The sequence below is a fragment of the Blastomyces gilchristii genome (assembly GCF_000003855.2).
Source record: "Blastomyces gilchristii SLH14081 genomic scaffold supercont1.25, whole genome shotgun sequence".
NCBI classification, from domain to species: Eukaryota; Fungi; Ascomycota; class Eurotiomycetes; order Onygenales; family Ajellomycetaceae; genus Blastomyces; species Blastomyces gilchristii.
In genome coordinates, this window is record NW_003101657.1 from 267,821 (window position 1) to 295,750 (window position 27,930).

The following is a 27,930-nucleotide window of genomic DNA, read 5'->3' on the forward strand; positions in this document are numbered from 1 at the left end:
CGTCATTGACTTTTCACCTCCGAAACCTCTTTTCTCTACTAAGTAATTGGCTGTTATTTACCATGTAAACCATAAAATTTGGAAACGAAGTCAATATAGGTAGGTACCTAGGTATTGAAAGAGGTTGTTTTTGCTTCGTCTCGTTTCCTGGGTTAAATCGGTTGCGTTGGTTAACTAGTGATAGCACTCGAGGTAGCTCCTAGGTTGGAGTCCATTAGATTGGAGTCCAATCAATTCTCATCATCTTCTGCTGCAATTTCTATACAAATCTAGTATGTTTTGATAATGATTTATTATCCTGCCTACTCTGTTGAATGAAGCTGTGCTGATTTCTGAATTTAGCAATAGAGCTGGTAGGTAGGTGTGGAAGGGGTGTCTTTCGTGGTCAAAATTTGTTTAGAAGGCACAATGATATATATACAGCCAAAATTTCCAAATTATGAAATGAGTATAGCTTCATTTAGTAGAGGAGATGGATAATATATTGCAATCAGAGAATATCAGATCTATATAGAAATTGTGGCAGAAGTTGCTGAGAGTTTTCAACGCTAAAATATGTTTGAGACAAGACACTTTGGCTTGGGCTCGATTTATTCCTTACCCAAGACAGCTTAGTCGAAAGGTGGCAAAAAGAAAAAACAAAATAAATAATTTATATAACAGTGGAATCGATTGTAAGATAGTTAGAAAGTTCAAGTACTTTTAATCCACGTCATACTCTGTAAAAGTCCATTCGAACTTAAAAGGTTGAAGTGATTAGTTTTGCATACGGAGTACTACAAGGTCCACACAGTATGTTTGCTCAGGATAACCCATACATCATCTTAGTCTACTCAACGTCCTCATTTTAGTTCAAATTGATAGACTCCCCCTCAAAGTCCAGCCTGCCCTTCCTCGTAGAGCGCAATTATAAATAGTCCGGCTCAATTTCTGTCCTCAGTGCTCAAGCCGGTAGCGAAGGGGAACTGTGTTTGCCTACGCAAAGTTGAACGAAGCCATCCGGTGACAGCTCACTCCACAGGCCCGTGTCGCAGTCTGAGCCGATCCAGGGGTTAAGAGACGCAACTGTTGCTACATCGACACCGAACAAATCGGAGAACATCGAGCATTTGAAGATTGCTAGGTAAATTTGAGTTAGTTTCCGGTCAGAATTCAATCTCTTTCAATATGAGGATCAAGGACGCCGTTTACCCTTATCAGCTGCTCGAAACTGGACATAGCAATCACAGTCCGATGGCTGGACAGATGTCGGCGGTATTAAATTTGTATTTGGCGCCATACAATGGTCTTGTGGGCCGGTATAGATGGCTGCAAAAGGAAATCCATTAGTTTCTTGTTGAACAACGTGGGAGTGGAAAAATGGTCCAGGTCGGATCCAAAATACTTACGTCGTTGCTCCCAGAGTCGAATACAGTAGCTATATTCAACCTGGAAAAAGCAATCCTCCCGTGAAAGACTTGGGTTCCACTCTAGCAAGTCATCGACTGTCACGTCAGCCACCCATGCCCAGTTTTGACAGCGGTTCATCGTCTTCAAGTCATCGCCGAACCCTGCGTGTTCGCTGAAGGCGTCTTCGTATATGAGGCAATCCTTGAGCGTTCCTGGCGCTGCAGGCTTCAGCGGAGGGAATTCGATTGGGCTTGGAACAAACGACTCTGCAGGAGGGTGGGTGAATGTGGCTGAAGGTGCTTCAACGGGATATCCACTATATGTTGCAATGTTTCCGACAGGTTGCACACAGTACGACGTATTTCTCCATAGGTTGGTGCAGTTGTCGTCAACCTGGGGGTTAAGGAAATAAAAGTCCTTGAGGGATATGCCAAACCTCAGCGAAATCATGGAGCAATAATCGCCATCTTCGATCTGTCGCGAGTTCTGTTAGCTCGGATCCCTTGCTTTGCTGCTTTTCCCTTTTCCTCCCTTTTCTTCCACACTTGTGGATTGACCAGAAAGAGGGCGAAGTACCATATACCAACGGTTGCAGTTGGTGTTTGATTGTCCTTGGGCGTTGGGGGGCACTGGCACTGCTGTAATCATATTCCCCCCTTCTCTCACTGGAACGGTTGGCGTTGGGGAACTGCGGCGGCCTTGTTAGTTAATTTATATTGGAATCCTAGCAAGATGATGGTTACTTCTCGCCTTGCACAGAAATACCAGCCGGTATATGCAGCCAGATTAGAGCAACCGCTGTTGATATGAGGATTCCAGGCTAGGAGTTGTGCCATTGTTATGTTCAAGTCGCGCACCAATGTCTGGCATGTGTCAGCCAGTTGTAATTGGCGGGTTTCGCATTCCCTTGGTAAGCAAAGGGACTTTCCTGCTGCGGGCAAGAGACTACAGTTGATATCGATGGAATTCTCTATAATCAGCCTATATGTCGAGACATTATTATCTCGAGAAATCGTCACACAAGTGTCGCCCTCCTTGATTACGTATTGCTTAGCACAGGTTGGTGCTGGTGGAGCTGTTGTTGAGTTGAGAGCATACGATGCAGGGGTAGAATAGTCGTAACCATCAGCGTTACAACTTGATGTTAGGGATGAGAAGTCTGCTGCTCCCTCTTCGGAATAACCAAAGGGTGATGAGAGTTGAAGCTTTTGCAGGCCAAGTTCACAAAACGAACAATCCCGAGCCGGCGCGGAGGTCCCGTTCCAACTGGCGGCAATGAGGTCACAGTACTGGCCCGTTGATCTAACGAAGTTGTCAATTATAACCTTGACAAACTGCTCCCGCCTAAATCTACCACTGCCACTTACCGGTCCTCCAGACAGGATAGGCTGGCGGCATAGAGAAACCGGTCCACGAGATAGGTTGCTCAATGATTACGATCAGCAGAAGAGAACACAAAAACACTCAGGCTTCATTCATACCTGGGTATGCTATGCTTCCACCAGGAACAATCACATCACTTGGGCCTTTGCACGCGTCCATAATCGAATTTCGAAGATTGTCCAGATCCTTGCGACACGAAGTTCCGCAGAGAAGTTCGAGTTGCTCCTTTGGAAGTATTTCAAAACTCGCCTGCCTATCTACCGGGTTAACATACAATACAATGAATATGGCCTCAGGGGTATGCACTCTACTTACGCCATGCCGGAATAACTCCCGAGCCAAGCAGGGCATGAGCTCAATGTGGTGTTGAGAGCAACAAAGCAGGAAGCACTCAACCCCAGCTCTTCAAATGGTAGTATATAGCCTTCAAGCTGTTGGCTCCATATAGTTGGAGCCAAGAGAACCAGCACCAGGACAATTGGAGAAAGAATTAGTTTGTGAGACATGCCGCCTAACCGATACTTATGCCTCTCGGGATAGGTAAGGAGCGAAGCGTGCGTGTAACTGTCTCCCTGGTACTGTTGAAAAGTCAATTATTTGCTCCAACGCAAACTTTTCTACCCTGGGAATTAGTAGTCAATACTAATACTCCGTACTGGCTGTAGAGTTAGGTATCGAATTGGGAGCTTTGGATGCACTGGGACGCGGAGTTCAGACAAGCCCTTCTCTAGCGCGCAGTGCTCAAAACATGGAGATCTTCCGGGTTCCGAAGCAATGGCGGAAAGTATTTAAAATATCTGTCAGGGCGATATCCCTTATGGCTGACTTTATTCTCCAGAGCTCATATACAGCAGCTTCCTGCCGGAACGCGTGTTCAGAAAAAAGGGGTTGATCATGTGTGCTGACTAAGCGCCAGGCCAATCAACTATTTTTGCAGGACATCATATCAATGACCAAGGGCTATATTCCTGAACAACGGTCAATATGTACAGTTTTAAGCTTAAGGGTCATATTCTCAGCCACCATAATCTGGAATATGGGATCTTACCTGTTCTACTCTGTATCGTTCCAGCCCGGAATAGCAGTTCCCCGACCTGGGCTTTGAAGTCTTTGTGTTTTTTCCACCTTGACAGAGTGGACGGCAGTAGATTGTCAGTGAAATTATATCAAAGGCATATAAATATTGTTCTACTTTCCATAAATGTCATATACCCTTTGATGTCTGCTATTGTTCATCGGAGCATAGAGAATATGTCAATGGTTTTGCGGATTTCCCAAAAGGGGTTGAGGCTCTGCTCTTTTGAGCGCAAGAAGAGACTTCATCTTCCCACAGATAGAGTCTCTGCGGACGACTTCATTCCAACCAGGCGACGTCGTTTACTTTGATCCCAGAGCACCCCTTTCATGAATCAATCCGTAATAGTTTGAGATAAGGCCTGTTTCATTGATCAACTGTCAGCCTTATCAGCATGTTGCTCTTGTTCTACTTGTTCTTGTCCTTTGTATCTGCTTCTCTTTACCAGGGCGTTGGGATACATTTCCTCAAACCACCTCTAGATGCGGTTCCAATCGGGCGACACAGGCGACATGCGTCTAACTTGGTTCAGCCACCTCTGCGAGAGTTAAACACATCTCTGCTGCGTTGGGATGATTATTCCTGCGGCCCAAGCAGTATGTATCCAGAGTTCAATGGAATATTCTACCTTTACTGACAATCCTCATTTCCTTCCCAGAACTGTGTAGTAATGGTGCATGCTGTGGCTGTGAGTGTGTTAATGCCCCCTATCGAGGATACTGAATTGATGATTGTAGCTGGTGGGTACTGCGGGTATGGCCCCGATTATTGTGGCGAAGGTTGCGTTAGCAATTGCGATGCTGGTGCCGAATGTGGGGAGTTCGCGAAGCCGGTGAACAAGACATGTCCTCTGAATACCTGGTATATATTATATAAAGACCAATAAGCGTAATCTCTAAAATGTCTTGCTAATCATGGTTTCCTCCAGTTGCTCACAATATGGCTTCTGTGGCATAACTGAAGGCATGTCTCCCTTCCTATCCTTCAACTACCCTGACTAACACGTACTCTGCATAGAATTCTGTGGGAAAGGATGTCAATCTCACTGTGTTCTACACCCAAAGCCCCCGGGCGGCTCAGCGAAGGGCAAGACATTGTCCAGAGGTAGGCATCACCGAAAGCGTACACATCTTCTAGATGGTAACCGGGACTAGTCATTGGCTATTATGAAGCATGGAATGCTCGATCTAAATGTCACAAAGCGTCGCCCCTAGATCTTCCGGGTAAGTCTATTCATAGTAAACGTACAAACGCATACACGCTTACCTTCATTTTAGTTGGTGGCCTCACGCACCTCAATTATGCTTTTGCATACATCGATCCTACAAGCTTTGAGATTACTACCATGGACGCCGCAACACCGATTTCTCTTTTTGATGAAGTAGCGGCCCTCAAAATTGTCAAGCCCTCCCTCCAACTATATGTCAGTATCGGTGGCTGGACTTTCTCCGATAACAATACCATCACTCAGCCCATTTTCGGCAACATCGCGAGATCACCTGCAAATCGACGAAAATTTGCAGACAACATCCTCAGCTTCTTAAACCAATATGGCTTTGATGGAGTTGACATTGATTGGTGAGATATTTTAATCACCTGCTCACCACAAGATCGCTGATTTCCGTGAAGGGAATATCCAGGTGCCCCCGACAGAGGTGGGAAGGAGGAAGACACGGGGAATTTTGTACTTTTAATGAAAAAAATACGTGAAACATTCGATAAGTCGGGACGAAAACTAGGCATCACTTTCACAGGCCCATCCTCATACTGGTATATGCGATGGTTTGACCTGCCCGGATTGCTCAAATATTCAGACTGGATGAACCTCGTGAGTCAAAAAGAAAATGATTTTCCGCAGCTACCCTGGGGCTGAATTATTCTAGATGTCGTATGATCTACACGGTGTCTGGGATAGGGATAATCCCATGTAAGCCCTATGTTCCAAAAAGTCAATTCTCCACCCTCAACTAATAAGGCAACTTGACAGTGGCTCCATCGTTCAAGGACATACAAATCTAACTGAAATAAAAACCGCCGTGGAACTTCTCTGGAGGGTAAAGGTGCCTCCTTCCAAAATCGTGATTGGGTTCGGTTTCTACGGCCGTGCTTTCACGCTTCAAAATCCCAGCTGCGGCGAACCTGGATGCCCTTTCAGCGCGGGCGCTAAACCTGGAGTTTGCACAGGCCAAAGTGGATGTTAGTGTTCACCCTTTCAAATTGTCCCTCAAAGAATTCCGACAGCTGATATATTGTAGATCTTTCTCAATATGAAATCAGAGATATTCTAAACAAAAACAGCAACTCAAAAAGGAGTACAACAAGTGTCACTCACGACAAGGAGGCGGCAGTCAAATACTTTTCATGGGACTCCAATCAGTGGATCTCATATGATGATGAGGATACTTTTAAGCAGAAAGTTGACTGGGCTGATGAAGTGGGCTTCTCTGGCTCCTTAATATGGGCATCGGATCTAGGTTTGATAGAAATTCTCTTGCGTTGTCCGGAATCCTGGAAAGCCTAACATTTAGTAGATGACTACGACTTGACTGCACACAAAGCTTTAACAGGAAATAGTAAGCTGGTGACCGCACGAAGCTTCCGGAGAGATCAAGCGCAAAAGCCTCTTGTAGATGACCTCAATGATTTCCTTGGACGAAGATGCTTCAAGTTCAAAGATACGGTGGACCTAGAGAACCCTCAGGTGGCGAGCTGTTCGCCATATGTCAAGATGGGCTATGACAAGGCGGGCTGCAAAGGTAAGGATGTAAGTGAACAATCAAAGTATGCTTGACTCAATAATTACACAATGAGGCTATCTAACTTAATCCCTAGGGCGAGTGCGGCAAACCCATATGTTGTCCTATGAATAGCGGGCTTAAAGACTGTCAATGGCGCGGTTCTGGAGGTGATTGCAATGGCAGATGCCACGCTGGTGAAGTCCACATTGCGAGCTCGAGTTGGGGTGGCACCCCCGGTCAGTCCGGAACTGGGAGATGTTCAAGAGGTGGAAAGGCTCTGTGCTGTAAAATGGGGATGTTCGACGATTTCAACGAAAACTGCTACTGGAGTTCTGGAGTGTATGTTATCTGCCCCCGAGAATGCTTCATAACCTAGTGGATCCTAACCCTACCCAGCGGCAGCTCGTGCAAGGAAGATGAGGAGAGTCTAGCCTATATGTGGGACCGCACCGGATGGGGAACTGTGTTTAAACATGGAAATCATTTCTGCTGCCCTAAGAGCCAGCCCATGCCCTACAAGAACTGTCATTGGGTGGGCGAAGGCGATTGCGCTGATAATACCTGCAATGAGAATGAGGTGACTCTTGAAGCTGATTCTCGCGGTGACAGTTACATTGGGTGCAGTTGTAGGTTTCCTTCGTTTGCATTTCAGGAGATATACTAATAGCCTGCAAGGGTATCGTGAAAAGTCACTGTGCTGCACCCCTAATCTCGATGTTCTCAAGACACTCAAATGTGATGTTGACACATGCACTGATAATGAGGCGTGTGATGATGAATCGGGCCTTCCGGACAGTAGCGATGTCCTATATAAGCGTTCCTACCAGGACGGTCAGGGAAGAACACTGTGGAGCTATGGTGAATCAGGGCTTCCAGAACTAATCCTAGTACCCCCAAGGCCTGGGAGTCCCCGTGCCATGTTTCTAGATATACCCAAACTACTGGGCACCAATGTTTATGGCGCACTCAAGATGGTAAGCCGACCTTATAAACCAGGGCTTTCAGTGGCTTCGGGCGATGGAGCGTCCACCTTGCCTCTGCGAGGAGGCTTTAGGTAATCGCAACCCCCATCACCTTATTTTCTTTTGAGGACCAGACGCTTACCTTTACTTTCTCTCTACAACTAGAATGTTAAAAGACGTTTGCGGAAGTACAGCGGTGCAATACGTCAAGCTTTCTGATCTTCCAATGAAGGGTTTCCACGCGGAGCACCTCCAAGAGGTAGGTCATAGCTCCTGACATCGCATTCGCGTAGGTGGAAATATTTAGCTGCTCATGACTTAGCAGATCCAAATGGTCAAAAGATTCCTCCAGACTGCGGTAACGGGTTATCTACCATCTGGGGCAAAGATGAAGTCAGTTACCATTGATCCGCAGAAGCTCCTTGATGGCTGGAATAAGCTGTACGATGTCACGTTACCGCGAATCGGAGCTATAGTATCCGACAAACCTGACTGGACGCCTCCATTGACACCAAATGATCGTGTATTTGAGATCATTGGATCCTATGCTTACCGCACTGGCATGTCTATACTCCCACGTGATATGAACTACATCAAGAAGAACCTCGTAGGCGGTGCTCAACCAATGGCGATTTCAACCTTTAACACAGCTCTGAGAGATGTGGCGAAGGGAGATATGGAAGCTGCAAAGCTTGTTGCTGGCAAACTTCAGAAAGTCAGTCCTATGTTTCTATAGCGTGGATCGATTGCTAACTCCCATAGACAATTGGCATATTCAACTACTTGAATGATGGAGTTCTCAGGGGCGGCCTCGATAAAGCAAGGAGAGACCTCGCAAAGGAAATTGCGATTATTGGTCAATTCATGCCTGGCCTTGAGCCTTTATCCAGCATATGGAAAGAATTTGAAACCGATTTATACGCGGAAATGGTGGCTGTTGGTACCGCTTTCGTGCTCGACAGCGTCGGTCGAATTAACAGCAAATTCTACGACAAAAACACGATGAGCAACCCTGCAGCAGTCGCCTTGATTGCTCAGGCTAATCTACTAAAGAAGGCGATAGATAAAATTCGATTCGATCCGTAAGCAGTTTGATGACATATTACGGAGGATAATGAGAGATGATATAATGCAGAAAGGAAAAGGAAACGATGACGAAATGAATATTAATATTCTACACATCTATACTTAGTTATGCTTTTTTAGAGCAAATATAGCTAGCTGGCTTTCTAACGTCCTTACTGCCCAGCGCGTTCCAACTTCCAAGTGGCTACCTACCCCCTGAGTGTCATAGCTTCCAATTGTGCCCAACTATTTCGATGGACAATAGTAAGATATATGTGTGGAAGGTGTAAAGCTTGTGTGATTGAAAGGTTGCTAGCTTTGTGGAAAGTTATATGGTGGAAGGATTAGTAAGCCAGATCACGTGACCTGACACCCCCACTCACCAGAGTAACTATACACGATGCTATATACAAAATTCGCCTTCAAATCAAGTACAGGTACAAAAAATGACTGGAAAATGTGTAGTAATGAAAAACCAGTCATGAGATACATCATTTTTTATCCCTCTATCCCCCTATCTTCTTTATTTTCTCTTTCCAACGCGTATATTTCGAACGGTTGACCTCTTTAACACAGGCCTTGTAATAATACTTCCATTCCATGGAAGCTTTGGCGCGCGTGAGGTTTTTCGGGATCGGAAGTGCAGCGATCTCGGGATCGGTGGGTAGGTCTTCAAGACTGTCCCCCACTGAAGATTCCCCCACTGTAGATTCCCCCACTATAGTGATATCCCTTGTAGATGTCGGAGGGTCATCAGATTCAACTGTGGGTTCTGGGGAGTTCAGTGTATTCTGCACTAAAAGGGTAGGTATTCTCGCGGAGATATCATAGTCAATCCACCAATTATTAGTGGGTACGAGAAATAATGGACACTCAGGTTGGATTTCCTCATCAATGAACAGATCATCAATTGATGGATCAGGAATCGCCGAAGGAATCGTTGCGGCGGGTAGGCCTGGTGTCGCCGAAGGAATCGCCGCAGCCGCTTTACGGGCCGCATTGGGTAGGACCTTCGGGTTGTGCGTAGTAGTTGGTATCGATGGATCGGCAAGATGGAGGTCCTCCTGGAAGATGACGTCCTTTGATATGTATAAACGCCCGTTGGAGGGATCCTTGTGGGGTTCCATGAAACAGGCTGGCACATTGATAACCTCTGCGAGGTTTGCCATCTGATAGGTCTCTGATCCATCTGTAATGAATAGTTGGGTTCTACCCTCACTATTCTTTTCCTTCTTTTCTTTGAATTTCTTTATCCTTGCAGTGTTGTAGATCCTCCAATTATCTGGAGCACTGTCCGAATTGGCCAATCAACAGGTGTCAAAGTGAGATCTCTCGCATTCAGGACATGTAGGTGGATTTCCCGATCCTTGATGGTTTCAGGAGCCCCCTTGTGAACTACCACGACCATGTCCATTACAGCCTCCACGGGCCGAATTCGATGTATTGTTGTTGGTAGTTGTTATGGCCGTTGTAGCTGTCGTAGCTGTTGTAGCTGTTGTAGCTGAGTTGGCCGCAGAATCTGTATTCTGCAGATTCTTTTTATCTTTTGAAGGATCAAGCCGCGAGCGGATCTCCTCCATGAGAAGATCAACATCCAATACCACAGCTGTGGATTTGGAATCCTGTATCTCCTCTATCTTCTTCTGAACATAATCCCTCCAATTGTTGGGTAGGACTGAATAGAAGGTATCAAATATCCATGCATCTGGTGGGGAAGCATCCAACATCTCCAACTTCGTGATGGCGGACTGGAACTTATCAAAGAATGTGTGTAGATTGGTGACCTGTGTGCCACCAAGAGACATGAATTCCAGAACTGCCTCACGGCGTAACTGTGTTTTGAGGACAGAGTATTCCTGTTTGATCGCATTCCATAGGGTATAAGCAATCCGATTTTCATCATATTTGGAGAAATGTGGTCTGACACCTGCACCCAATGAGTTCGAGATGAATGTGTAGAGCCACCGGTTTCTGGCGTCCCAGAATGGTGCTCATTCATCATCTCTTTGTAGAGGGTTCTGAGTCTGTCATTTCTCTATCATATACCAACACTGTGCATCAACCAGTTTCGATTTCATGAAGATGCTCCATGTGATGTAATTGAATGTGTCAGTTAGACTGTTTGATCTCACAGTATTCTTGACATCTTCCTTGAATTGGGAGATTGCCTTGTCAACACGGCTATCCAGTTTATAAAGGTTGAATTCCAACCTTTCACTGAGATTAGGATCCCATGTGGCTGTACAGGCTGTTGAGGTGGTGACAGGATGATTGTTGACATTCTGTGATCGATCCGTAGAGAATCTCTGTTGACAGAGTTTTTCCAGTTGTAATTCGAGTTCTAGGACTCTACGCCTCTCCTTCTCCATCTCAAATGTCATCTTGAGATGTTTCATCTGTTGGTCTGATATTGCCTCGCCTGAATGGTAGACACCTGGGTGTTCATTATTCTCATCAAGAGAACCAGCATCAAGCTGTTGAGTAGATCGGGGGGCCGGCCTGACCGTGTCAGGAGCTGTATTCAAACCAGCTTCAAATCAAGAGGGTGTTTCGGGGCGTTCATCAATGGAGCTTTCAAAGGCTCCAGGAGGATGTCCACTGGCAGAGCGTGAGTGTGAAGAATCATCACCATCAACTGATCCAGTGGAAAGGACGCGAGATCGCGAATGTGTATGTGGGCGAGATCGTATTGAATCCGCCATCTTGATATTCATTTATTGAATTCTTGATATTCATTTATTGGATCCTTGCCAATATTGTTCTCTTTTTCTTGCTTTTTTGCAATGTGGTGCGTTTTCTGCAAGCCTCTTTTTTTTAAGTGAGCAGTAGTATTATTGATCATCAAGATCTCAAACACATCAATACTGATAGAATAAGACGATTTTAACTCCTGATGGGTGTATTGAATGAAGCAGTAGTTAAATAATGATTATATCAACAAGGAATCCTGAATTGGCAGCGATTTTGCGCAAAACAGGTCTCATAACCTGTGGAAGGTGTAAAGCTTGTGTGATTGAAAGGTTGCTAGCTTTGTGGAAAGTTATATGGTGGAAGGATTAGTAAGCCAGATCACGTGATCTGACAATATGTCTATAAAGTCTAAAAATATATCTCACATAATTGAGTAGACAATGTATACCTTCTATTTGTCTGCAATGCAACTATGTGCTGACTAAGCTGGTGTTCCTTCCATAAACGCAGCCCTACGAGCTCATGCAACAACTTGAAATCATGACGCGCCATTGAGATAGAATGCAGACAAGAAAATAGTATACATTCACCATGCACTGGAGATCTATTGCTAGCTTGGCTAGACTGCGAATCTCCGGCACGTACATAAGGAGTTTGTCATCGTGCCTCCTTAATACCAGGAAACCTAGGCCCAATGCTCAAGCACATTACAAAATACAACGAGCGAAAAAAGAGCAAAAGCAGCAGTTGTCCTATTCTACAAAGCTTCTTTACTCCGAGGAAAGAATACCGAACCAAACTCACACTGCGAGATGGGCAGATAAACCTGAATATGGGTTTGGGGTTTTGTGGGACGACGAGTCCCAACCAGTCGTGGCGATTGAAGAGTCTCTCAAAGATGACAAGCTGAAGAAAGACAAAACCTGGGGCTTCGTCGTGTTCCGGTGTACGTATAGTGATCAGGATGCATGGGAGGAAATGCTCGATCTCATCTGTAGCCATATGGAGGGCTACCTGATGATGGAGGGCGGGGAAGAATTCTGGAGCCGCCACGAGTTAATTGTCATGGATGACAGGACTCAACTAGACGGCGCTTCATCGCATGTTGTTCGTGACCACTTCAATCGCTTCGTTCAAAACGAAATGGATAAGCTACCTAAGCTACCCCAGTCTGAACGTGAGGAGGAAGAGCTGCTTCGCAAGCATATTGCCAGCGCAACCCGGTACAACTTCTGTCTCTTTGTTGATGATATCTCGCTTGAATCTATGAAGCATATGCCCGAACCTGTGATCAAGTTGCTTTGCAGGGAATGGGATCCGCTCTTTGTTCAGGAGAGGGACTATACTGTCCACCCAAATGTTGAGGACGGGAAGACTGCGGACGAAAAGGAGGATGTCAGCTGGAGGTATATCTACGTTCTTTCTTGTTTTGAATTCTATGACAAGCTCCACGGCCAGGAGAAATGGAAATTACATTACGAGAGGCCACCCTACTGGTCTTGCCAGAACATTGATGAGGTTCCGGGCTTCTGGCGCAGGAAGGACGAAGGTGGGACTGGTGGTTCGCAAGATTCAGGAAAGCTCTAAGTTCTGCGGCTGCCCCAGTCGATTCTACTGTGAGACTTGCCCAGATGTATGCGGAATAAATTAAGTATACAGGCGTGTGCTACATATGATAAGCACCCCCCTCCCCAGTGCGGATCACTGTATGACATGTTTACACTTCTTAGAAGCCGCTTGGATGACTGTCTCCTGATACTCTGGCCGTTTCCGAACGAAAATTTCATGGAGTTTGCCGTAGGATCGTTCTGGAGAAAGTGCAAAGTTTTGTCCGGAATTTGTGCTAATGCTGGCTATGCATAATTTATCAAGATGGCGTTGTTATTACATACAGGGCTGGCGTCAAAGTCCCCTTGCCGCGCGCATGGAAAATGTGCGGTATGACTCTAGCTTCGAATGAAGCGAGTCGGAGGAGTAGAGGGAAGGGTCTTGAAAACGTACATATTTTTGTGGAGTCGGGAAGATTTGTTGTTCGTGCTAAATGTATGAAACGTGCGTCCTGGTTGCTGCCGCTTGAGAAATAAAGTGATATGAGACAGTGGTAAACACAGACTATTCAATGATTTGAATGCCCTTTGCTCTGAATTATCAATTCAGATAGAGTAAACTTCACTGAGGTAAAATCTAGTAGAGTGTTCACTATGAATGACATGAAGGTGTTGACAGCACACTTTTAGCTTTTCAGGGGTTATTGTTTACTTCTTGGTGCTTTCATTCAGTTCAGTATGGTTCAGCCAGGATTTATAAACATGACACATAAATACTTATACATGTACATACAAGGGAGTAAAAGTGAGGTCAATCAAAAGGAAACGTTGCTAGGATGCCAAAAAGGTGACAAGTGTTGAAAAATAATATGATGGTGAATATGAGGACAAACAAATAACTTGCTTCAACAACCAATAGGAAAATCCTATGGTAGAATAAGGTGAGAGCATTTGATCAAAAACAGACAGGGTTTCAAAGCAAGATAAAATGTGCTGAGTGAATGGGCAAAAAGTTATTGCTCAAGAAGGGGACGAAGAGGATGGAACGCCTAAATATGATGAATAAAAGGTAAAAGGTAGCATTATGGTAAGCAAACATTTCTCCCCCAGAAATACAAAGGGACCAGACCACAAACATGTCAAAGAGCAAAAAAGAAAAAAAAAGATCGGTTAAGGTAAAAATATTTCCGATAAATTAGACCCAAGGACACCTCAACTCTACCCTATTGCCCATATTTCCAAGAAAATGCCAAAACAACGTGAGAAAGAGCAAGTATGAGGAAGTACGAGGAAGTATGTGCTGTTCCCCCCAAAAAACAAACAATAGCGGAAATAATAATCCCAAAAAGGACGAAAAACCGGGGCCTGATTTTCTCAATTATGGGTAAGCCGGCAAAAATTGACATAGAACACGAACTACCCGGGTAACCAGTATGAATAATAAAGTACGTTATCCACCCGGATTATATCAAACGGAATGTATTACAGAATGCAGAAATGAGCTTCATGTATGCGACTTCAAGGCATGGTTTCCCTGTATATTGTGAGTTCGGCCACTGGCAGAGTTACCAGTGCCATTGTCCGTGCGCGTTAGTACCGGGGAGCTAGCCGTTGTGCTATTTTTATCAGACTGGGAATCCTTGTCCTTATCGCAGCCCTTGACAAGAATATGTCGCTATGTATACGTTAGTAAAGAAGCTTGGGGATGAGATATAATGATTAGAGAGCAATTTATACCTTTAATGCGTCCTTGCGTGAAAAGCTCTTGGCACAGTGATCACAGGGATAGGGCTTAACTGCCAAATGAATGCGCTTATGCCTTTTCAAGTCGTGGTTTCGCCTGAAACTTTGTGTACATTGGTCGCATCGATACGGTCGATCATCGGGTGGTGGATGTTGCATAAGTCCGTGTATGTGATTTGGGTGTCCACTAAACACGCTACTCATAGCCGCTGCGTGGCCACTGTTGAAAGCTGGTAGGAGGTTTGGTTGTATAGATCCCATAAGCGCTAGCTGAGAATTCGGATGATGTACGTTCGTCATAATTGGTCCGCTCATCGCAGGCAGGGAGTAAGATGGATATGGCCGGCTACTGTACTGGGTTAACTGATGTTGGCCTTCACCCTGCATCTGAGCTTGGATCGGCGAGATCCTTGACGACGGTCCATTGGTGCCAGAGTGGTGAATGGCTGAACTGCCACTACTCTGATATGGCGGGAACGTGGCTTGCTGTGGGGTACTTTGATGTGATCCACTATAAAGTGGGGTAGATGGTAATTTCTGCCCATACGCATCAACGTTGTTCTGCGCTGGTGGAGTGGGCGGCACCGTCGCAGTGGTGGCCTGCGCATTCATCAGAACGTGCGCCATAGCCTGTTGGGGTTGCTGTGTTGTTGGGGATGGGCCAGACGATGTTGATGCACCGGGAATTGGCGTTTGGAAATAGGCACGCTGGTTTATATCGTATGAGGGCGTTAAAGTGTCCGCAGTTGTAGGAGAGTTCGAATTGTTTCGACCTGCATATGATGAGGGTGGTGAAAACCCGCTCCTGGAAGGAAAGGACTGGGGCCAGGGCTGGTTGATCATACCAGTACCAAAACTATTTGACTGTGGCCAGTAGCCCTGAGAATACGAAGGAGCTGTTTGGCTGGACGAAACAGAACTATGGCTCACGTACGCGGAAATCGAACTGGCGTCTGATGAAGTGTTTGATGGAGGGGTTAATAAACTGCCGACTCTCGAGGGCTGTTGCGCGTTAGTGCTTGAAGGGTGTGAATACTTTTGTGATTGCGAAACTTGAGGATGGAGAAGCTCGAAGCCAGGCAAATTGTTTGCAGCTGGTCGTCGAGACGTCAGTGACTGATGTGAATTCAGAGCATCAAGCGCCGTCCCCATTCCGGGCGGCTGAACAGCGAGGGCCGCCACGTTGACGGAAAGGTTTCGCGACGTGCCTGGCTGCCTTGAAAATTCGGAGTCTGGGGTGGGTGTTGGGGGAGCAGTGGTGAGGGGTACTTGCCCCGGTTGGAGTATGGAATAGTCACTGTTAGGCCAATATCGACCTCCAGAAATACCAGAAGTATCCACGGAGGGCAGTTTACTGCTCAGCTGAGGATAGAAAATCGGAGGTAATACTGCACTACACTTTGGATTGGACGCGGCGCTCTCAATAGCAACTCGTACTGGTGCAAGTCGATATTGATGGGAACGAGGCTCCAAGTGCAAGATAAGACTTAGTAGTCGATTGGGTGCAATTTTGCGACCCCGCGGGAGGTGTCAAGCTGCAGGTACCGGAGGTGCAGGTAAGGAGGGGCGTAGAAATGTCGTTAATTAGAGCAACAATTGAGAATGGGCTGAATACGGCGATGGAAGGGTGGACGCTATGAATTCGAGTAATAGTTTACTTGATCGCATCCTAAAGGCAAGTTAGCATTAACACAATGTCTCCAAGTGAGCCAAAATGTCAATCTCGTCCCGAAAAGAATGGGCGACCGAGGGATGGGCTGATGCAGCAAAAGCATGGGAAGTTAGATGCGCCAGCAAGGTTCGCATTCACAGTAGATTTGCAACAGCAATGGGAAATAAAATAAGGTAGATGTGGTGCGAGCTAAATGCACATGCCTGTACCTACTCAAAAATAAGATCTTGGAGATGGCTCGAATCGCGCTGGATGGAAACAGTCGCCACTCGATGGAAAAAACCGGATGAAATTGAACCGTCAGGCAGAAAGATGGGCCTCCACTTATTGTCACAATGAGCTGAGTTAAGTCGATAATGAAGCTAAGGAATTTCACTCGGGAAGTACTATCCCCTCTGGATCGGCGCCAAAATAATTTAAAAATATGAAGATAAATATGTTGGTGATCTTGATAGAGGGATGTGGAGCAGAGGGACGACGATCACTTGAGGTAGCTCGGGCGGCCCCTGGAAGTCCGGGCAGGTATCTCCCTGTCGGGCGGCGCAAAGGGGAATAAGCTCAGTGATCAGAGAGATCAAAAATAATACCCGCCGCAAAAAATGATTCTGTTTTTCTTCCGGCCCTGCGACTAAACTTTTCTCGTCTGCCCGGTTCCGTTCGAATTGTTTATTGTCCCTTTTCCTTTCGCTGTCAAGCTCTCGCGTCGCATATGTTGTACAAGCCTGGCGCGTGTGTAAGGAAGATCGAGTCTATGAAGGTGAAAAGGGGGAAATGGCAAACGATGCAGGATAGAGTGTCACAGCCAGATATCAAGAGAAATTAGAAGCGGAAGAGAGACAAGAAAAAAGAGGAAGGAGGAAAGGGGTGTCAAGGTGGTTTTCTATTTTTCAAATAATTCCGGGGAAATGCGCAACCCGGCCGGAACCCCAAGTGGAAGAAAGCGAGGGTGATTTATTAGTTATTATTATGGAGGACGGATGTAGTAATCAAACAAATAAAGCTTAAGCGGCAAATAATCACAACAATAATAAAAGGTAATAATAAATACCTTAACTCCAAGATGGCCAGAGCCGTTGGTTAAGGCTTCAATGATTATTGGAACCTTGACTGCAAAAGTTGGGCGATCTCCTCTTTGTCAAGCTTTGGGATCTGGGGTTCTCAATCATAATCCATTATTTTTTTTTTCCAATCAAAGCTCCGGCGCTCAAGACCAAGTTCCTGAGATCAGATCCAGAGCAATCCAGCGAGCAGACATGGGCAAAAATCTTTTGACCATCGCACTAACGTGCCCCTCTCCAGATGACCCGTCATGGAGGGATTTTGGGGTCACGGGAGAGGCTGGATGGGCCTCTCGCCAAATCGAAAGACACCGGGAAGGCACCAGCAAGCGGACCAACACGCGATGAACCTTGACAAGCGTCTTGTCCCTTGGCTAGCCTCTCAAATGGTGGGAATTGGAGAAAATTGGGGCCGCAGCTAACAGTCCCCAAAGCAGCAAGCAAAAAGGATAAAATATTTGACGGATCAGACTCAATTCTCGTTGGCCCGAATGCTGACACGAGCCCAGTGGGGGGAACCTCGAGAAATGGGCGTCGCCCATTTTTTGTCACTGGCGCACGGTGCGGCTGCAATCTGCAACTAGTTCAAAGTGGGACAACATTTGGTCCATTCGAGGATGCTCGTATTATTGTGAGCTGAGGCAAGTTCTGTTTGGCTGAAGCAGAGGCTCTGTCTACTGCAGAGTGGGCTGCTGGACAGGGTTCAGGGTGTCAAGCTAATAAGTCCGATTAGGCTTATGCCAAGGGTCGACCCATGGTCCAGAGTTCAGAAACCTTGATAAGTATTATTGTTGTAAAGAGCCATCCTATCCTCTCTCGCCAGTGACAGCGCCCGTCACAAGCAGCCCGTCAAAAGCAGCCAGGACGCGATCCTCTTTCCAGACATATGGAGCCAGACTTGGGACAAAAAAGGGATAGCATTTATCAATAGCCTTGAAATTTCACCTGGGTTAGTCCTGCATGTGTTAGCGGAATTTGACATTGCCTTCAAGGGTTGTGGATCGATCTGGTGCGAAAAGCACTGGGTGACAGGCGGACCATCAGCTCTGTCGACCGGCTGCTGCCCGCGCTTGGAGCATTTAAGCTTTGGTAGTTTTCGTTCCAGTCAGCCGGGGAGACCAACCACAAAAAACAAATACGAATTAGAGCATGTCCTGCTGGCAAAGCTGCATGGGTCAAAAACCAGATATGAGGAATCATTGAAACAGGAGGGACCACGGCCGCAGAGTGTGTCGGTGTAGGTCAGTACAGAGTTTACAGTCGGATGAGGTGGAAATAAAGTCGTTGAGGCTCAAAGGGTGTGGTTCTGTTCGCCGTTAATGGATGAAAATAGGGCTAGGGCTTGCGGTTGGGGCTTGTGATGTCTCTGCACACTCACCATCAAACCTCCACCCAAGACATGATCTCTCAAGTGTATTATTTTTAACCACGATTCTGAGTGGTGTTTCAGGCGTCGTGTGGACGCATTGTTCTATTGCGAACAAGCCCAGGACAGTGAATCGATTACCGGAACTGGGGTTGGCGCTCACTTGACGTTGGTGGCAGACTTCCAGGTTAAGGTTGCGCCTCATCCAGCCCTCTATGTGCGCGAATGTATTCATTATTTGCTAACTCATGTATGTACACTAGTAGGTGGACACCTGGGCAGGGTGATACGTTCGGCCTAGCCTGCATCGTCTGCCCTTCCTCCTGCGTGCGAACAGAGAGCAGCGCGCAGCGTTAGTCCAAGGGGAACATCCCGAACTAAGACGAACTAATAACAATCCCTGCTTGCCATGCGATGCGATGGCCTCCACCAAAGTCCGCCGCAATTTGATATTGGGAGAAGACTGATGAGGAGCGGACCTATCCATCTTCTCGGGTTCCAGAATGACGACAACAGCTCCCAGCAGTGTGATCAATACCCATTTTGCGTTTCTTGCACCCCTTCAGCAACCCATTCGTCATGGCAGACAAAGACGATCCGATTGAGTTTGCTAGTTCAATGAAGCATGATAATATATAATAATAATGGAAGAAATCACCCCGCTTCGAACTAGATAATCATACCAAGCCGACGGAAAGTTCACGTTACAGTTCGCTGAGTAGCTACCAAAGGAAGACTGCTTTTACGGCCCAGACTTGGATAGGTAGCAAATTAGCTGGCATCCACTTCTTCAACATTTCTTTGGGCAATTGGTAGAGTCTGGCTCCATGCCAATTGACTTGGGGTGTATAATCCGGTAGCTTTAGGCGGATGCAATTATCTGTGGAAATCAGCGCGCGTGTTTATTGTCCCTCCATTCATATGCCTATACTGACATTCCTGCTCACCATTATTGGCTCGGCCTGACAGGTTTCAACCTCAAAAACTCGTGCTGGTTTTTTCCTCTGTCTACTTCTGAGGTGAACTTCATGTCCTAAATATGGGCTTTCCTTATTACTTAGGATCCCCGTTTAACACGCCCTAATTTGGTACGTGTTATTCTTTTTATTTTTATTTTTTTTTACTTTTATTGTATCTAGATCTCGTCAGCAAGTGCTCAAACAAAGAATTCGACGCGATTTCAGCAGTGTGACCAGTTCCTCCCCAACCCCACACAAACATGCAGTATTCATTTGTTTTTCACGTACTACGTTGTGCATACTGTGTACTTCCTCCCCTTGAATAATAAAGTATGCACCAAAAGGGACGCCCAATGAAAGGCAATTATAGGGTCTCTGTTTCAGAGATGTGCTTCCAGTGTCTTTTCTTATTGCTGTCTGCGAGACCAAAAAACAGGCTAGCGGAACTTTTTCAGTAATCTCAAACCCAGGTGTACGGATAACTACTGTATGAATGGTCAAGTTTGACAATAGGAACCCTTAATTCAATACGTTAAGCCAGGATGGTATCGGTCGGGAGAGATGGCAGTCCATGTCGATTGCTGGGGGCGGATGAGCTTGTTTTCACATCGCTTGTGCCGGGTGTGGTTGATTGGTCCAACTCCTATTCGCTTACTGAAATAGTTCTTGCAATGCTGAAGGTCAAGTAACTGACTTGCAAATTGCAATTGATGAAGCGTTGAACCAGTATCAACCTCCCTGGTTCGGCTCAGCATCCCACACAAATTTGACCAGCTCCTTGAGCGGCCACAGTGACATACCATACCACTTTTATACCTCACATTGTTGCCCTTCACATAGCCCCCAAAAGTTAAAAAAAAAAAAAAAAAAAAAAAAGCGAGGGTCAAACAAAAAAGCGCATGGAGCTTTCAATTCATCTCATGGAATTGGTTGCCTCGGTGCTAGCCGAGTCATATTTCGAATTACTGCGTAACCGTCTGGGTTCTCGATTAAACCTTGTTTCGGCTCCCCTTCACATGCGACGGAAGAACTTAATTTGGCACTAATAACATTGGGCGAGCAAGCATTCGTTATTACAGCGAATGAGGTCAAGAGTTGGAGAAAAAAAGAAGAAACTCTCCCTTGGCGGAGATCTGTCAATCTCCGTCCGGGCTTTGATTCCCCTTCTAGTTGAACGATGTGGCGACTCGAAACCGGCGTTCTCAGAATTTCATTTGCCTGGAGCATTCCAGGCTGTCGATACGAACTTGCGAAGGCAAATCCCCAAGTCCAGGGCTGGCGTGGGGAATTCATCAGTGTGGAGAAACTATTGCTCCCGTCTACCTCCATCAAGGAAAGCTTCTGGCCGATGTGGCTTCTAACCGCTCGCCACATGTGCGGAGAAAATTGCGGGTGTGGCCTCCCTCGTCTGTGGCCACTGACACAAGGAAGCTAATAAATATCGATCTCCGCTTTCTTCACCGCAATCCAGCTTTTCTGTTCGCCTAATCCAGCAGGCTTGGTTTAAGCATTTCCGTTCCCCATTGGCTTGCTCGTACCTGGCGAGCCAAAGAGATACCAGACCAGTTTCCTGGGTCTGAGAATTTGCGGGAGAACACAAGGAAATATCTGAGGCTTCCGATCTCGCCGCATTTGAGGGGTGTAAGGTCCAATACAGGTGAAGCATTGTAGGCTGTACACAATAAGCGGGGTTGAGGGGCCCAAGGAGGAAAAATACCTACAATAAATAATGGTATTATTACTGTAGACTTGGCCCCAGAGAACCCCTTGAAACTGGTTATCATCATTGCAAGAGTTGAGTTCTTGGTCTGTTTTATCCACTGAAGTAGCCATATTGTTCGAGCATGCATCTGCAAAGCATGCTGAGAAACCTGCCCGGGGCAGATTTGCCTCATAACTCCATCAGTTCAGCGAAATGTTAAAACAGACTTAGAGGCAAACATTGGCATCAAATCATCCCTGTGGACCTCCTGATGATCCTGCTTTTGACCTATCATATCGATCCCATATGTCTTGAGTCCAGAAGTTAACCACATCCCCATGCAGTAGTCTGCATGCAGTGAAGGCAATCGCTCTGCTTGCTTTTACATGCACTTTTGTTTGTGTTGACTATAACTATCATTTGCTGAACTGAAACGCATTGACGACCATTTTCCATGTGTCCAGAGCACGCGGACTTCTACAGAGTCTCCTTGCACCAGAAGTTGATAATTTTCATTCTTCGCAGCCGTACTCTGCGCTAGCCGACTGGGTAAAGGGCAAACTCAAGGATAGCTGTCCAAGGTTCGACTCCATCTTCCGCCTCCGCGAGAGATGGTGGGCGAACCAGAGGAAATGTGAGGAGTAAATAACAAAGAAAAAGGAAAGGGGGGTGAATGTTCCGAAAGGTTGAGCTGCAGGCTGCGGTCCCGTTGACGGATCTCATTTCTTTTTTTTTCTATTTCTTTTTCTTTTTCTTTTTTCTTTTTTCCCCCTGCTGTTGCTTTTACTTTTTTTTTTTTTTTAGTGACCACCCTTTGGCTCTTGGGCTCGCTAAAACGATGCTGCTATTCGTTCACACCATGCAGAACTCAAGCCTGACTTTGGAAATAAAACACCCAGACAAAATCGACCCCGTTACGAAGCCAATGGTCTTAATTTGCATTTATTCAGTTCCAATAATATTGAAGAAGTTAACGTCCCTGTGAACATTTGGGCTCCCCTGAGAAAAAGCAAATGTTGACTTGGAAAGAAAATCTAGAGAGAACTAATCTATATAGAGGATGACAAAAAGCAACACCAAGTTCCTTAACTGTATCGCAAAGAACTGACGGCATGTCGAATCTATCAGCTTTGTTTTTTCTGATCCTGTTTTCCCCCAATAATGCATGCAACCTCTCCTTAATTTACCGCATAATGGCTTGGGCTTCTTATGCTGTGATCCCACGTGTTGAATTCCAGCCTCTCCTTTTCGACTACGGAGTATACCACCGTTAATTTTCCCACCCCATCTGTCAAACCAAAAGTTTCATTAGGTATCAGCAGGCAGATTCAGCATGACCAGATTATCACTGTTATTAGAGAACCTTTCGTCTCGGTTTTGAGATAAGGACTGATATTTACACCCAGAGCCGGCTATTTACACTAAGAAAAAAACCACTACTTTTTATAGGTTTAGTGTATACACAGTCTTACATCAAGAATTACTAGTGTTTCTAAGCAGATCTTGCAGTCCAGAAGAACTCTATTAATAATAATATTATTACAGCCTATACAGAGTACGGAGGTACAGAGGATCCTCTCAAAAGTTTTGATGAGCACTAAGAATTTAAGCTGTAATACTGATACCATTTCTCATTCTCAAGACCCTGAGATTTAGACTAGATTTAGTCAAGCTGTAGCTGTTTATAGGCGCCACAGGCATTTTAACCCCCTTATTAGAAATGGAAATATTTATGCCAGTATACAACAGAGTTACAACTTAAATTCTTATGAATGTTTCTCAGCCTTGATTACTAATACAATCAATGTGTGCTGATAGATGAGTGTCAGATATGACTGACAGAAGCCAACTGTCTTATAATCTATTCAAAGAACTGCAGACACTGTACGGAGTACCCTGTACGGAGTACACAGAGTACAGACTAGCTAGGAAAGAGAGACACTTTGACAACTACATTCAAAAGCTACTTATTTTATATGTAATACCATGTAAACACTAAACCTATAAAAAAGTAGTGTCTCTTGGCCGAGGCGTAAATAGCCCGGGTGTAAATATCAATCCTTCGCAAGATGCTCCCCCAGATCTACAGGGGTATGTGGTTCATGTTAAGTCGTCCACCGACAACCCGTATCTATCGAGGACCCAACCCTTTTTTCCTCAAATGGCAAAACCTATCACCTGTACTGCGTACGAGGTTTTCGAGCGTTTTTGACCTTTGTGCTACTGGCCCTCTTGCTTTAACTTCTGGTATTTTTCCGACGCCCCTGATGATCTGAACCACGTCGTGGGAAAGTCTTTCAAAAAGAGTTGTTAGCCACCTTAACTTAGTTTGCCTCTGCATGGTTCTGTACTAAATATAACCTAGGTCGTTGGAGCTTGTTCCTGACAAACTACTCTGTACTCGGTACGGAGTACAGAGGAGCTTGTTCCTTGTACCAACTACCCCGTAATATCCAGCCAAAGTTTTGGCGTGCCGTTGTCTCACCGCCGCCGGTGTTCTTAAATCCGTATGCGGAATGAATAGTGCCATGCGCTTTTCAGCGATGCCCACCGAGTTCTACAATTCGAACCAGGCTTCAAAAGCTTGCCCATTCAAATCTCGCCTTTCATTTCCTCTTAGGGATTGAGGCTCTGCGGTCCACATGTTCTGTTCAGCTCTGGGCAGACATGCATGTTGCTCAGCCTGTCGATTTTTTGTTTCCTTTTCTTTTCTTTGCTTTGCTTTTTTGTTTCCTCATCAATCAAGTGATCATGCTGATATGTAGATGAGACAGGAAGAGGATGCAAGCGTCGCACAAGGCGCGGAAACGATGTGCAAATGAGAATGGCACTTCGGCATGCACTTGTGGCTGGGGCTGATCTTAGGCTCCCGCATCCCCATGTTGGTATTCGATTGATCTACCAGCTCACTGTCCCTGCTTCGGGAAGATCTGATAGACTGCATTAAACTGGAGGATCCGTACAAGGGCTGTAGGTATGGAGTGCGCCTGCTCGATGAAGGCCTAATCGGAATACCTCATTGAGACTGTCTCACTGGGTTTTAAAGCCACGAGTTCGTGTTTCTGTCTCATTGGTGATGGGTTTCCAAACCTACCGAAGAATGTGGCATTGGCGCCTCGAGAGGCTGGCTTGGAGGGGCATCCAATGTGAAGGTTTATCTTGGTAATAGGGGGGCAGGAATGTTCCTAAATTCTTCGTTGAAGAAAATTAAAGCTTTTCAGCCGCATCATGGCAAACTTTCAACTGGAACAACGGCTGTTGTTTTAACCTTTGCTTCTATTTTTGGGGAGGAAAATACATGACATTCTGATATCCATGCGTCGACCTCGTTACAAGTTAGTCTCGGGAGAATGGTCAGGTACCTCCTCCACATATCATTTGTTGTGAGACATTGGTAGCACAATGTCAGTTCGCAGAATCCCATTGAATGTCCATGTAGGAACTCGGCCAGCAAATTCCAATCCAATCAGGAATTCCCTTGCATTATTCCTCAAGAGGAAAGCCAACTCACGCCATGTGTATCCGCACCTGTTGTCATCCGGAGTTGTCGTGTTCTTTAGCTGCCTGTGATTGTTTTTGGTGCCTCTAGCTTTATGAGGTGGCGGAAGGAAAGCCCACCAAGTGATTCATTACCCCGACGGAGCTAGCGCAACGGCATGTAGGGTGATACACCTATCTATCATTGAGCGAGTTAAATTATCAATGATTTTGACCTCAAAAACAGCGGAAGTACCACTACTATATATAACAGACATCTTGTTCGCATGTCGTAATTAACCAGATCAAAATAGCTGAGCTAGTAGAAGGGGTGAAGCTTTGGGGGTCAAGTTTGGCCATATGCTGTGCGATCAATTGCAAGGGTTGGAGTTGGCATTACTCATAACAGCTGGGTAGTACCGGGTAGAAAGGTGACTTCCGTAGGAAGTAATACTAAAATGAGGCATGCACGAAATTGTATCTGATTCACAACCACTACCTGTGTTAGATACCGACTCTCGACTATCAGGTTAGCCTTTGCTAACGGATAGTAGATAGTTCAACTATTTAGGGAAGGCTCGACAGGAATCAGTACCAATTACATGACCCAGGTGGATACAGGCTCTAAATAAGCTGACCTTAACATGGAGATAACTTCCATATAATATGGTTGATCAGCAGTCTACATCAGAGTAAATATTCCGAGGAAAGACAACATACGGAGATGTGAAGTGAATTTTCAGATGAAGCGAACCAGATCTATAAGCCAGCTGGATCTCACCAGTGCAGATGCGTTGTTCGTCAGATCAACAGTTCAACTTCGAAGCTGGTTGCCAGAAGCCTTTTCTTCCCCAGTAACAACAGTAAACCAAACTAATTGCAATCATACAGTATAACATTTTCCAGGTAGAGAGCCCTTCATCGATATATCCTTGGATATCAAATATCGATTTGATATATGATCTTCTGCGAACACAACTTCAGGGCACACAACCAATTTCAACCGTGGATTCAACAGTTATCTGCACCACTCGACAAAAGACACTCCGAGCACGCTCCAGCTCAAGGCTTGTGTTCACTTGTGTGTCTTTGATGGCTGCAGTCTGAGTAATAATAACTTTGGTAGGAGTAGCTGTTCAGGGGCGAGTCCTTGCAACCAAGTAGATCAGAGGCCTTGGGGAAAGTCAAATACATAATTTTCTCAGAACGTAACCTGAATCAAATACCACCGTTATCAGTCTGGTTTAAAAAGCCAGCATACATATTCTTGTATATATATATGACAGGGATGAGGCCCAGAACTGCCATTTTCTCTCAATACAGTACCATCATGATTGAAACGAGAGTTCTCGATATTCCGTAGATGCCGTCAAAAGAGTCGTTCAACAACAAACACACCACAACCAATAGCGTAGCTATCCATGAAGGCCCCTCGTTTGCTGTTTCACGAGTTTTGGTCCAGGATGAAGGAATGAAGCTCCTTCTCACCCTGGACCTAAGGATCGGGTGGACCAATCCTGACTTTATTCCATCTGATAGGTTTAAGGGGCAACTTACCTTCCCATCCTGGGCTCACATTGAGCCATATTTACTTCCGCCCTAGCGCATGAACAGATGGGCTTGTCGAGGGTTTAGATCCTGGAGCTTGGGCAACGGATCCAAGCCTTGCCAGAGGACGTTGGTCATGATCTAGCTAGGGAGGGAAAGACAAGCCTCAAAGCTTGTCCTGAGTACAGATTCCAAAGTTTGGCGAAGGGAGTGGTGATGAGCATAGGAAAAGTTCCGAGGAGAACGTGGACCTGAGAGGTTCGGCAGTCGCTTGATAATCACCTCCCGCCCGGAAAAGTTCGATCATCCAGGACAGGACAGCAGTTATCGTTGACAAATGCTTTGAACGGTGATTTATTCCCAAACCTTGGGATAGCTCGGAGGGAAGGAGGCGAACCTTATCAAATCGAAAGAAGCTCTCCTCTCTGAAGGCTCTCCGACACCGGCAATTGGATATGTTGCACTTTTACACATTGCCGATTCGCGAGTTTTTGAACCCTCGAATTAGGGATATCCTTATTCGAGAATGATGGAATCTGTTCCAGGCGCCAGATGGAATTGGTGTAATCATTCTGAGCGGGTGATGGAGTTACAGAAGATATGATAAGTGAGGCTGATAGCCAGAAATTTATATTTTAAATCTCGTGGTCTTAGCGGCCGACTCACACACAAATATCATATGTGTATTAAGCAACAAATCCTTTGAGCTTTATTTGGTTGGCTTTTGTTCGGAATACTCTTACTATAATACCCAATTTGTCGGATGAGCCTTTTTTAAAACGATCATGCTGTCAATCCACTGATTTACGGGTCAGAAGCAATCATAGCGTTTTTCATGTAGGTTTAAAGATGCCAGGGGGTGTGAGGCCGAAATAGCTTCATTCCCAGAGAGGCGGGGGCTGGATGGAATAGGAGATCAAGGGAGCATGCATACACTGCATACTCATTGCCATGCCATGCTAATGGGAACTTCATGTTCATGCAAATGAAGAACATAACTTTGAATATTTTGAGAATAGAATTCTCCGGTTTGGAACTGTTTGCGTATCGACACGTTCTCCTTTCAAGTTTCATGAATTCCTCCTTGGAACCTCCTTGGGGATGTGGTATATATGTCATATCCCGGGCTGAGTCTAGAGCCGCTGTGCACGGATAACACTTTCAAAAAACGTGGTCCGAATCTACCTTTCCCTTGCCGGCATAAAGGGCCGGTAGTCAGTGTTTCAACGGTGAAATGTGAAATGTGGGATGCTTTAGGCAGTGCGCAAGGAGGTTCTGCATTAATTCGAACCCGCACGGGCTTAGTCCAACAATACCGAGCACCGGCCGAACGGAACGCAAAGCCACTGGAGTGAGGGTGAGGTAGCATTAGGAGAGATGAAGCCATGCCCCAAGACCCTTGTGCATAGTCGGGGGATAGCACGTTTCACTCTGAGGAGGAATATATGTAGCACACGGCGCGAGGACCGGACACAAGAGACAATTTCGAAATAGGGAACACTTCAGGTTTGGGGTCACCAAAGAAGGAAACGTGTAGCGTTTGATATCAACAAAC

General features: G+C 45.8%; 7 protein-coding genes across 13 annotated transcripts; 3 read left to right on the top strand and 4 right to left on the bottom strand.

Moving 5' to 3' along the window:
- Positions 1-611: 611 nt before the first annotated feature.
- On the bottom strand, positions 612-3,608 carry BDBG_08598. Of its 2 annotated transcripts, XM_031723637.1 has the most exons (9): positions 3,429-3,608; positions 3,088-3,350; positions 2,871-3,025; positions 2,757-2,814; positions 2,140-2,691; positions 1,966-2,077; positions 1,389-1,863; positions 1,192-1,308; positions 612-1,119 (listed from the first exon to the last, which is right to left on the bottom strand). In XM_031723637.1, exons 2-9 carry the CDS (start codon positions 3,276-3,278, stop codon positions 944-946), a joined length of 1,836 nt encoding a protein of 611 aa, XP_031580870.1. In that variant the 5' UTR covers positions 3,279-3,350; positions 3,429-3,608; the 3' UTR covers positions 612-943. The 2 variants fall into 2 exon arrangements, with proteins under 2 accessions (XP_031580870.1, XP_031580869.1); XM_031723636.1 differs by having other exon boundaries at positions 650-1,119; positions 3,088-3,587.
- BDBG_08599 (bacteriodes thetaiotaomicron symbiotic chitinase) lies at positions 722-8,633 on the top strand (the record flags this gene model as incomplete). Of its 4 annotated transcripts, none has more annotated exons than XM_031723638.1 (20): positions 722-792; positions 852-3,326; positions 3,438-4,443; positions 4,506-4,535; positions 4,585-4,708; positions 4,776-4,810; positions 4,865-4,951; positions 5,002-5,070; positions 5,125-5,425; positions 5,477-5,675; positions 5,731-5,774; positions 5,835-6,043; positions 6,103-6,321; positions 6,376-6,611; positions 6,680-6,924; positions 6,982-7,211; positions 7,261-7,639; positions 7,713-7,806; positions 7,873-8,262; positions 8,310-8,633. In XM_031723638.1, the coding sequence occupies exons 3-20, from the start codon at positions 4,242-4,244 to the stop codon at positions 8,631-8,633; spliced, it is 3,417 nt and encodes a 1,138-aa protein (XP_031580871.1). In that variant the 5' UTR covers positions 722-792; positions 852-3,326; positions 3,438-4,241. The 4 variants fall into 4 exon arrangements, with proteins under 4 accessions (XP_031580871.1, XP_031580872.1, XP_031580873.1 ...); XM_031723639.1 differs by having other exon boundaries at positions 865-3,326; XM_031723640.1 differs by lacking the exons at positions 722-792; positions 852-3,326; positions 3,438-4,443; ... (1 more) ...; positions 4,585-4,708; positions 4,776-4,810 and having other exon boundaries at positions 4,817-4,951.
- A 251-nt stretch (positions 8,634-8,884) lies between these two features.
- Positions 8,885-11,175, bottom strand: BDBG_17795 (uncharacterized protein; the record flags this gene model as incomplete). The annotated part of the gene is made up of 4 exons (XM_031725442.1): positions 8,885-9,894; positions 10,012-10,539; positions 10,663-11,086; positions 11,140-11,175. The coding sequence occupies 4 exons, from the start codon at positions 11,173-11,175 to the stop codon at positions 9,119-9,121; spliced, it is 1,764 nt and encodes a 587-aa protein (XP_031580875.1). The 3' UTR covers positions 8,885-9,118.
- Positions 11,176-11,738: 563 nt separating this feature from the next.
- On the top strand, positions 11,739-13,709 carry BDBG_08600 (uncharacterized protein). The gene has a single exon (XM_002620974.2). It carries the CDS (start codon positions 11,895-11,897, stop codon positions 12,888-12,890), a length of 996 nt encoding a protein of 331 aa, XP_002621020.1. The 5' UTR covers positions 11,739-11,894; the 3' UTR covers positions 12,891-13,709.
- BDBG_08601 (C2H2 finger domain-containing protein) lies at positions 13,329-18,598 on the bottom strand. 3 transcript variants are annotated; one of them, XM_031723643.1, is made up of 4 exons: positions 16,479-18,598; positions 15,630-16,262; positions 14,588-15,546; positions 13,329-14,525 (listed from the first exon to the last, which is right to left on the bottom strand). In XM_031723643.1, exons 3-4 carry the CDS (start codon positions 15,434-15,436, stop codon positions 14,355-14,357), a joined length of 1,020 nt encoding a protein of 339 aa, XP_031580877.1. In that variant the 5' UTR covers positions 15,437-15,546; positions 15,630-16,262; positions 16,479-18,598; the 3' UTR covers positions 13,329-14,354. The 3 variants fall into 3 exon arrangements, with proteins under 3 accessions (XP_031580877.1, XP_031580876.1, XP_002621021.1); XM_031723642.1 differs by having other exon boundaries at positions 14,588-15,366; positions 15,439-16,262; XM_002620975.2 differs by having other exon boundaries at positions 14,588-16,262; positions 16,469-18,598.
- Positions 18,599-19,830: 1,232 nt separating this feature from the next.
- BDBG_17796 (uncharacterized protein) lies at positions 19,831-20,493 on the bottom strand. The gene has a single exon (XM_031725443.1). It carries the CDS (start codon positions 20,449-20,451, stop codon positions 20,173-20,175), a length of 279 nt encoding a protein of 92 aa, XP_031580878.1. The 5' UTR covers positions 20,452-20,493; the 3' UTR covers positions 19,831-20,172.
- A 281-nt stretch (positions 20,494-20,774) lies between these two features.
- On the top strand, positions 20,775-22,058 carry BDBG_08602 (uncharacterized protein). Its single transcript, XM_031723644.1, has 3 exons — positions 20,775-21,040; positions 21,145-21,289; positions 21,834-22,058. The coding sequence occupies exons 1-3, from the start codon at positions 20,826-20,828 to the stop codon at positions 21,993-21,995; spliced, it is 522 nt and encodes a 173-aa protein (XP_031580879.1). The 5' UTR covers positions 20,775-20,825; the 3' UTR covers positions 21,996-22,058.
- The last annotated feature ends 5,872 nt before the right edge of the window (positions 22,059-27,930 follow it).

Excerpts from the sequence above, each read along its gene's own strand:
- BDBG_08598 (XM_031723637.1), bottom strand. The coding sequence starts at position 3,278 with ATGTCTCACAAACTAATTCTTTCTCCAATTGTCCTGGTGCTGGTTCTC. Across the intron at positions 2,692-2,756 it reads CTATCCTGTCTGGAGGACCG|ATCAACGGGCCAGTACTGTG; the intron begins GTAAGTGGCAGT and ends CAACTTCGTTAG. Across the intron at positions 2,078-2,139 it reads GGCTGGTATTTCTGTGCAAG|TTCCCCAACGCCAACCGTTC; the intron begins GCGAGAAGTAAC and ends AGGCCGCCGCAG.
- BDBG_08600 (XM_002620974.2), top strand. The coding sequence starts at position 11,895 with ATGCACTGGAGATCTATTGCTAGCTTGGCTAGACTGCGAATCTCCGGC.
- BDBG_08601 (XM_002620975.2), bottom strand. The coding sequence starts at position 15,745 with ATGGGGACGGCGCTTGATGCTCTGAATTCACATCAGTCACTGACGTCT. Across the intron at positions 14,526-14,587 it reads CACGCAAGGACGCATTAAAG|CGACATATTCTTGTCAAGGG; the intron begins GTATAAATTGCT and ends ACGTATACATAG.
- BDBG_17796 (XM_031725443.1), bottom strand. The coding sequence starts at position 20,451 with ATGGTATGTCACTGTGGCCGCTCAAGGAGCTGGTCAAATTTGTGTGGG.
- BDBG_08602 (XM_031723644.1), top strand. The coding sequence starts at position 20,826 with ATGTGGCGACTCGAAACCGGCGTTCTCAGAATTTCATTTGCCTGGAGC. Across the intron at positions 21,041-21,144 it reads ATGTGCGGAGAAAATTGCGG|GCTTGGTTTAAGCATTTCCG; the intron begins GTGTGGCCTCCC and ends CTAATCCAGCAG. Across the intron at positions 21,290-21,833 it reads TCTCGCCGCATTTGAGGGGT|AGTCTCCTTGCACCAGAAGT; the intron begins GTAAGGTCCAAT and ends GGACTTCTACAG.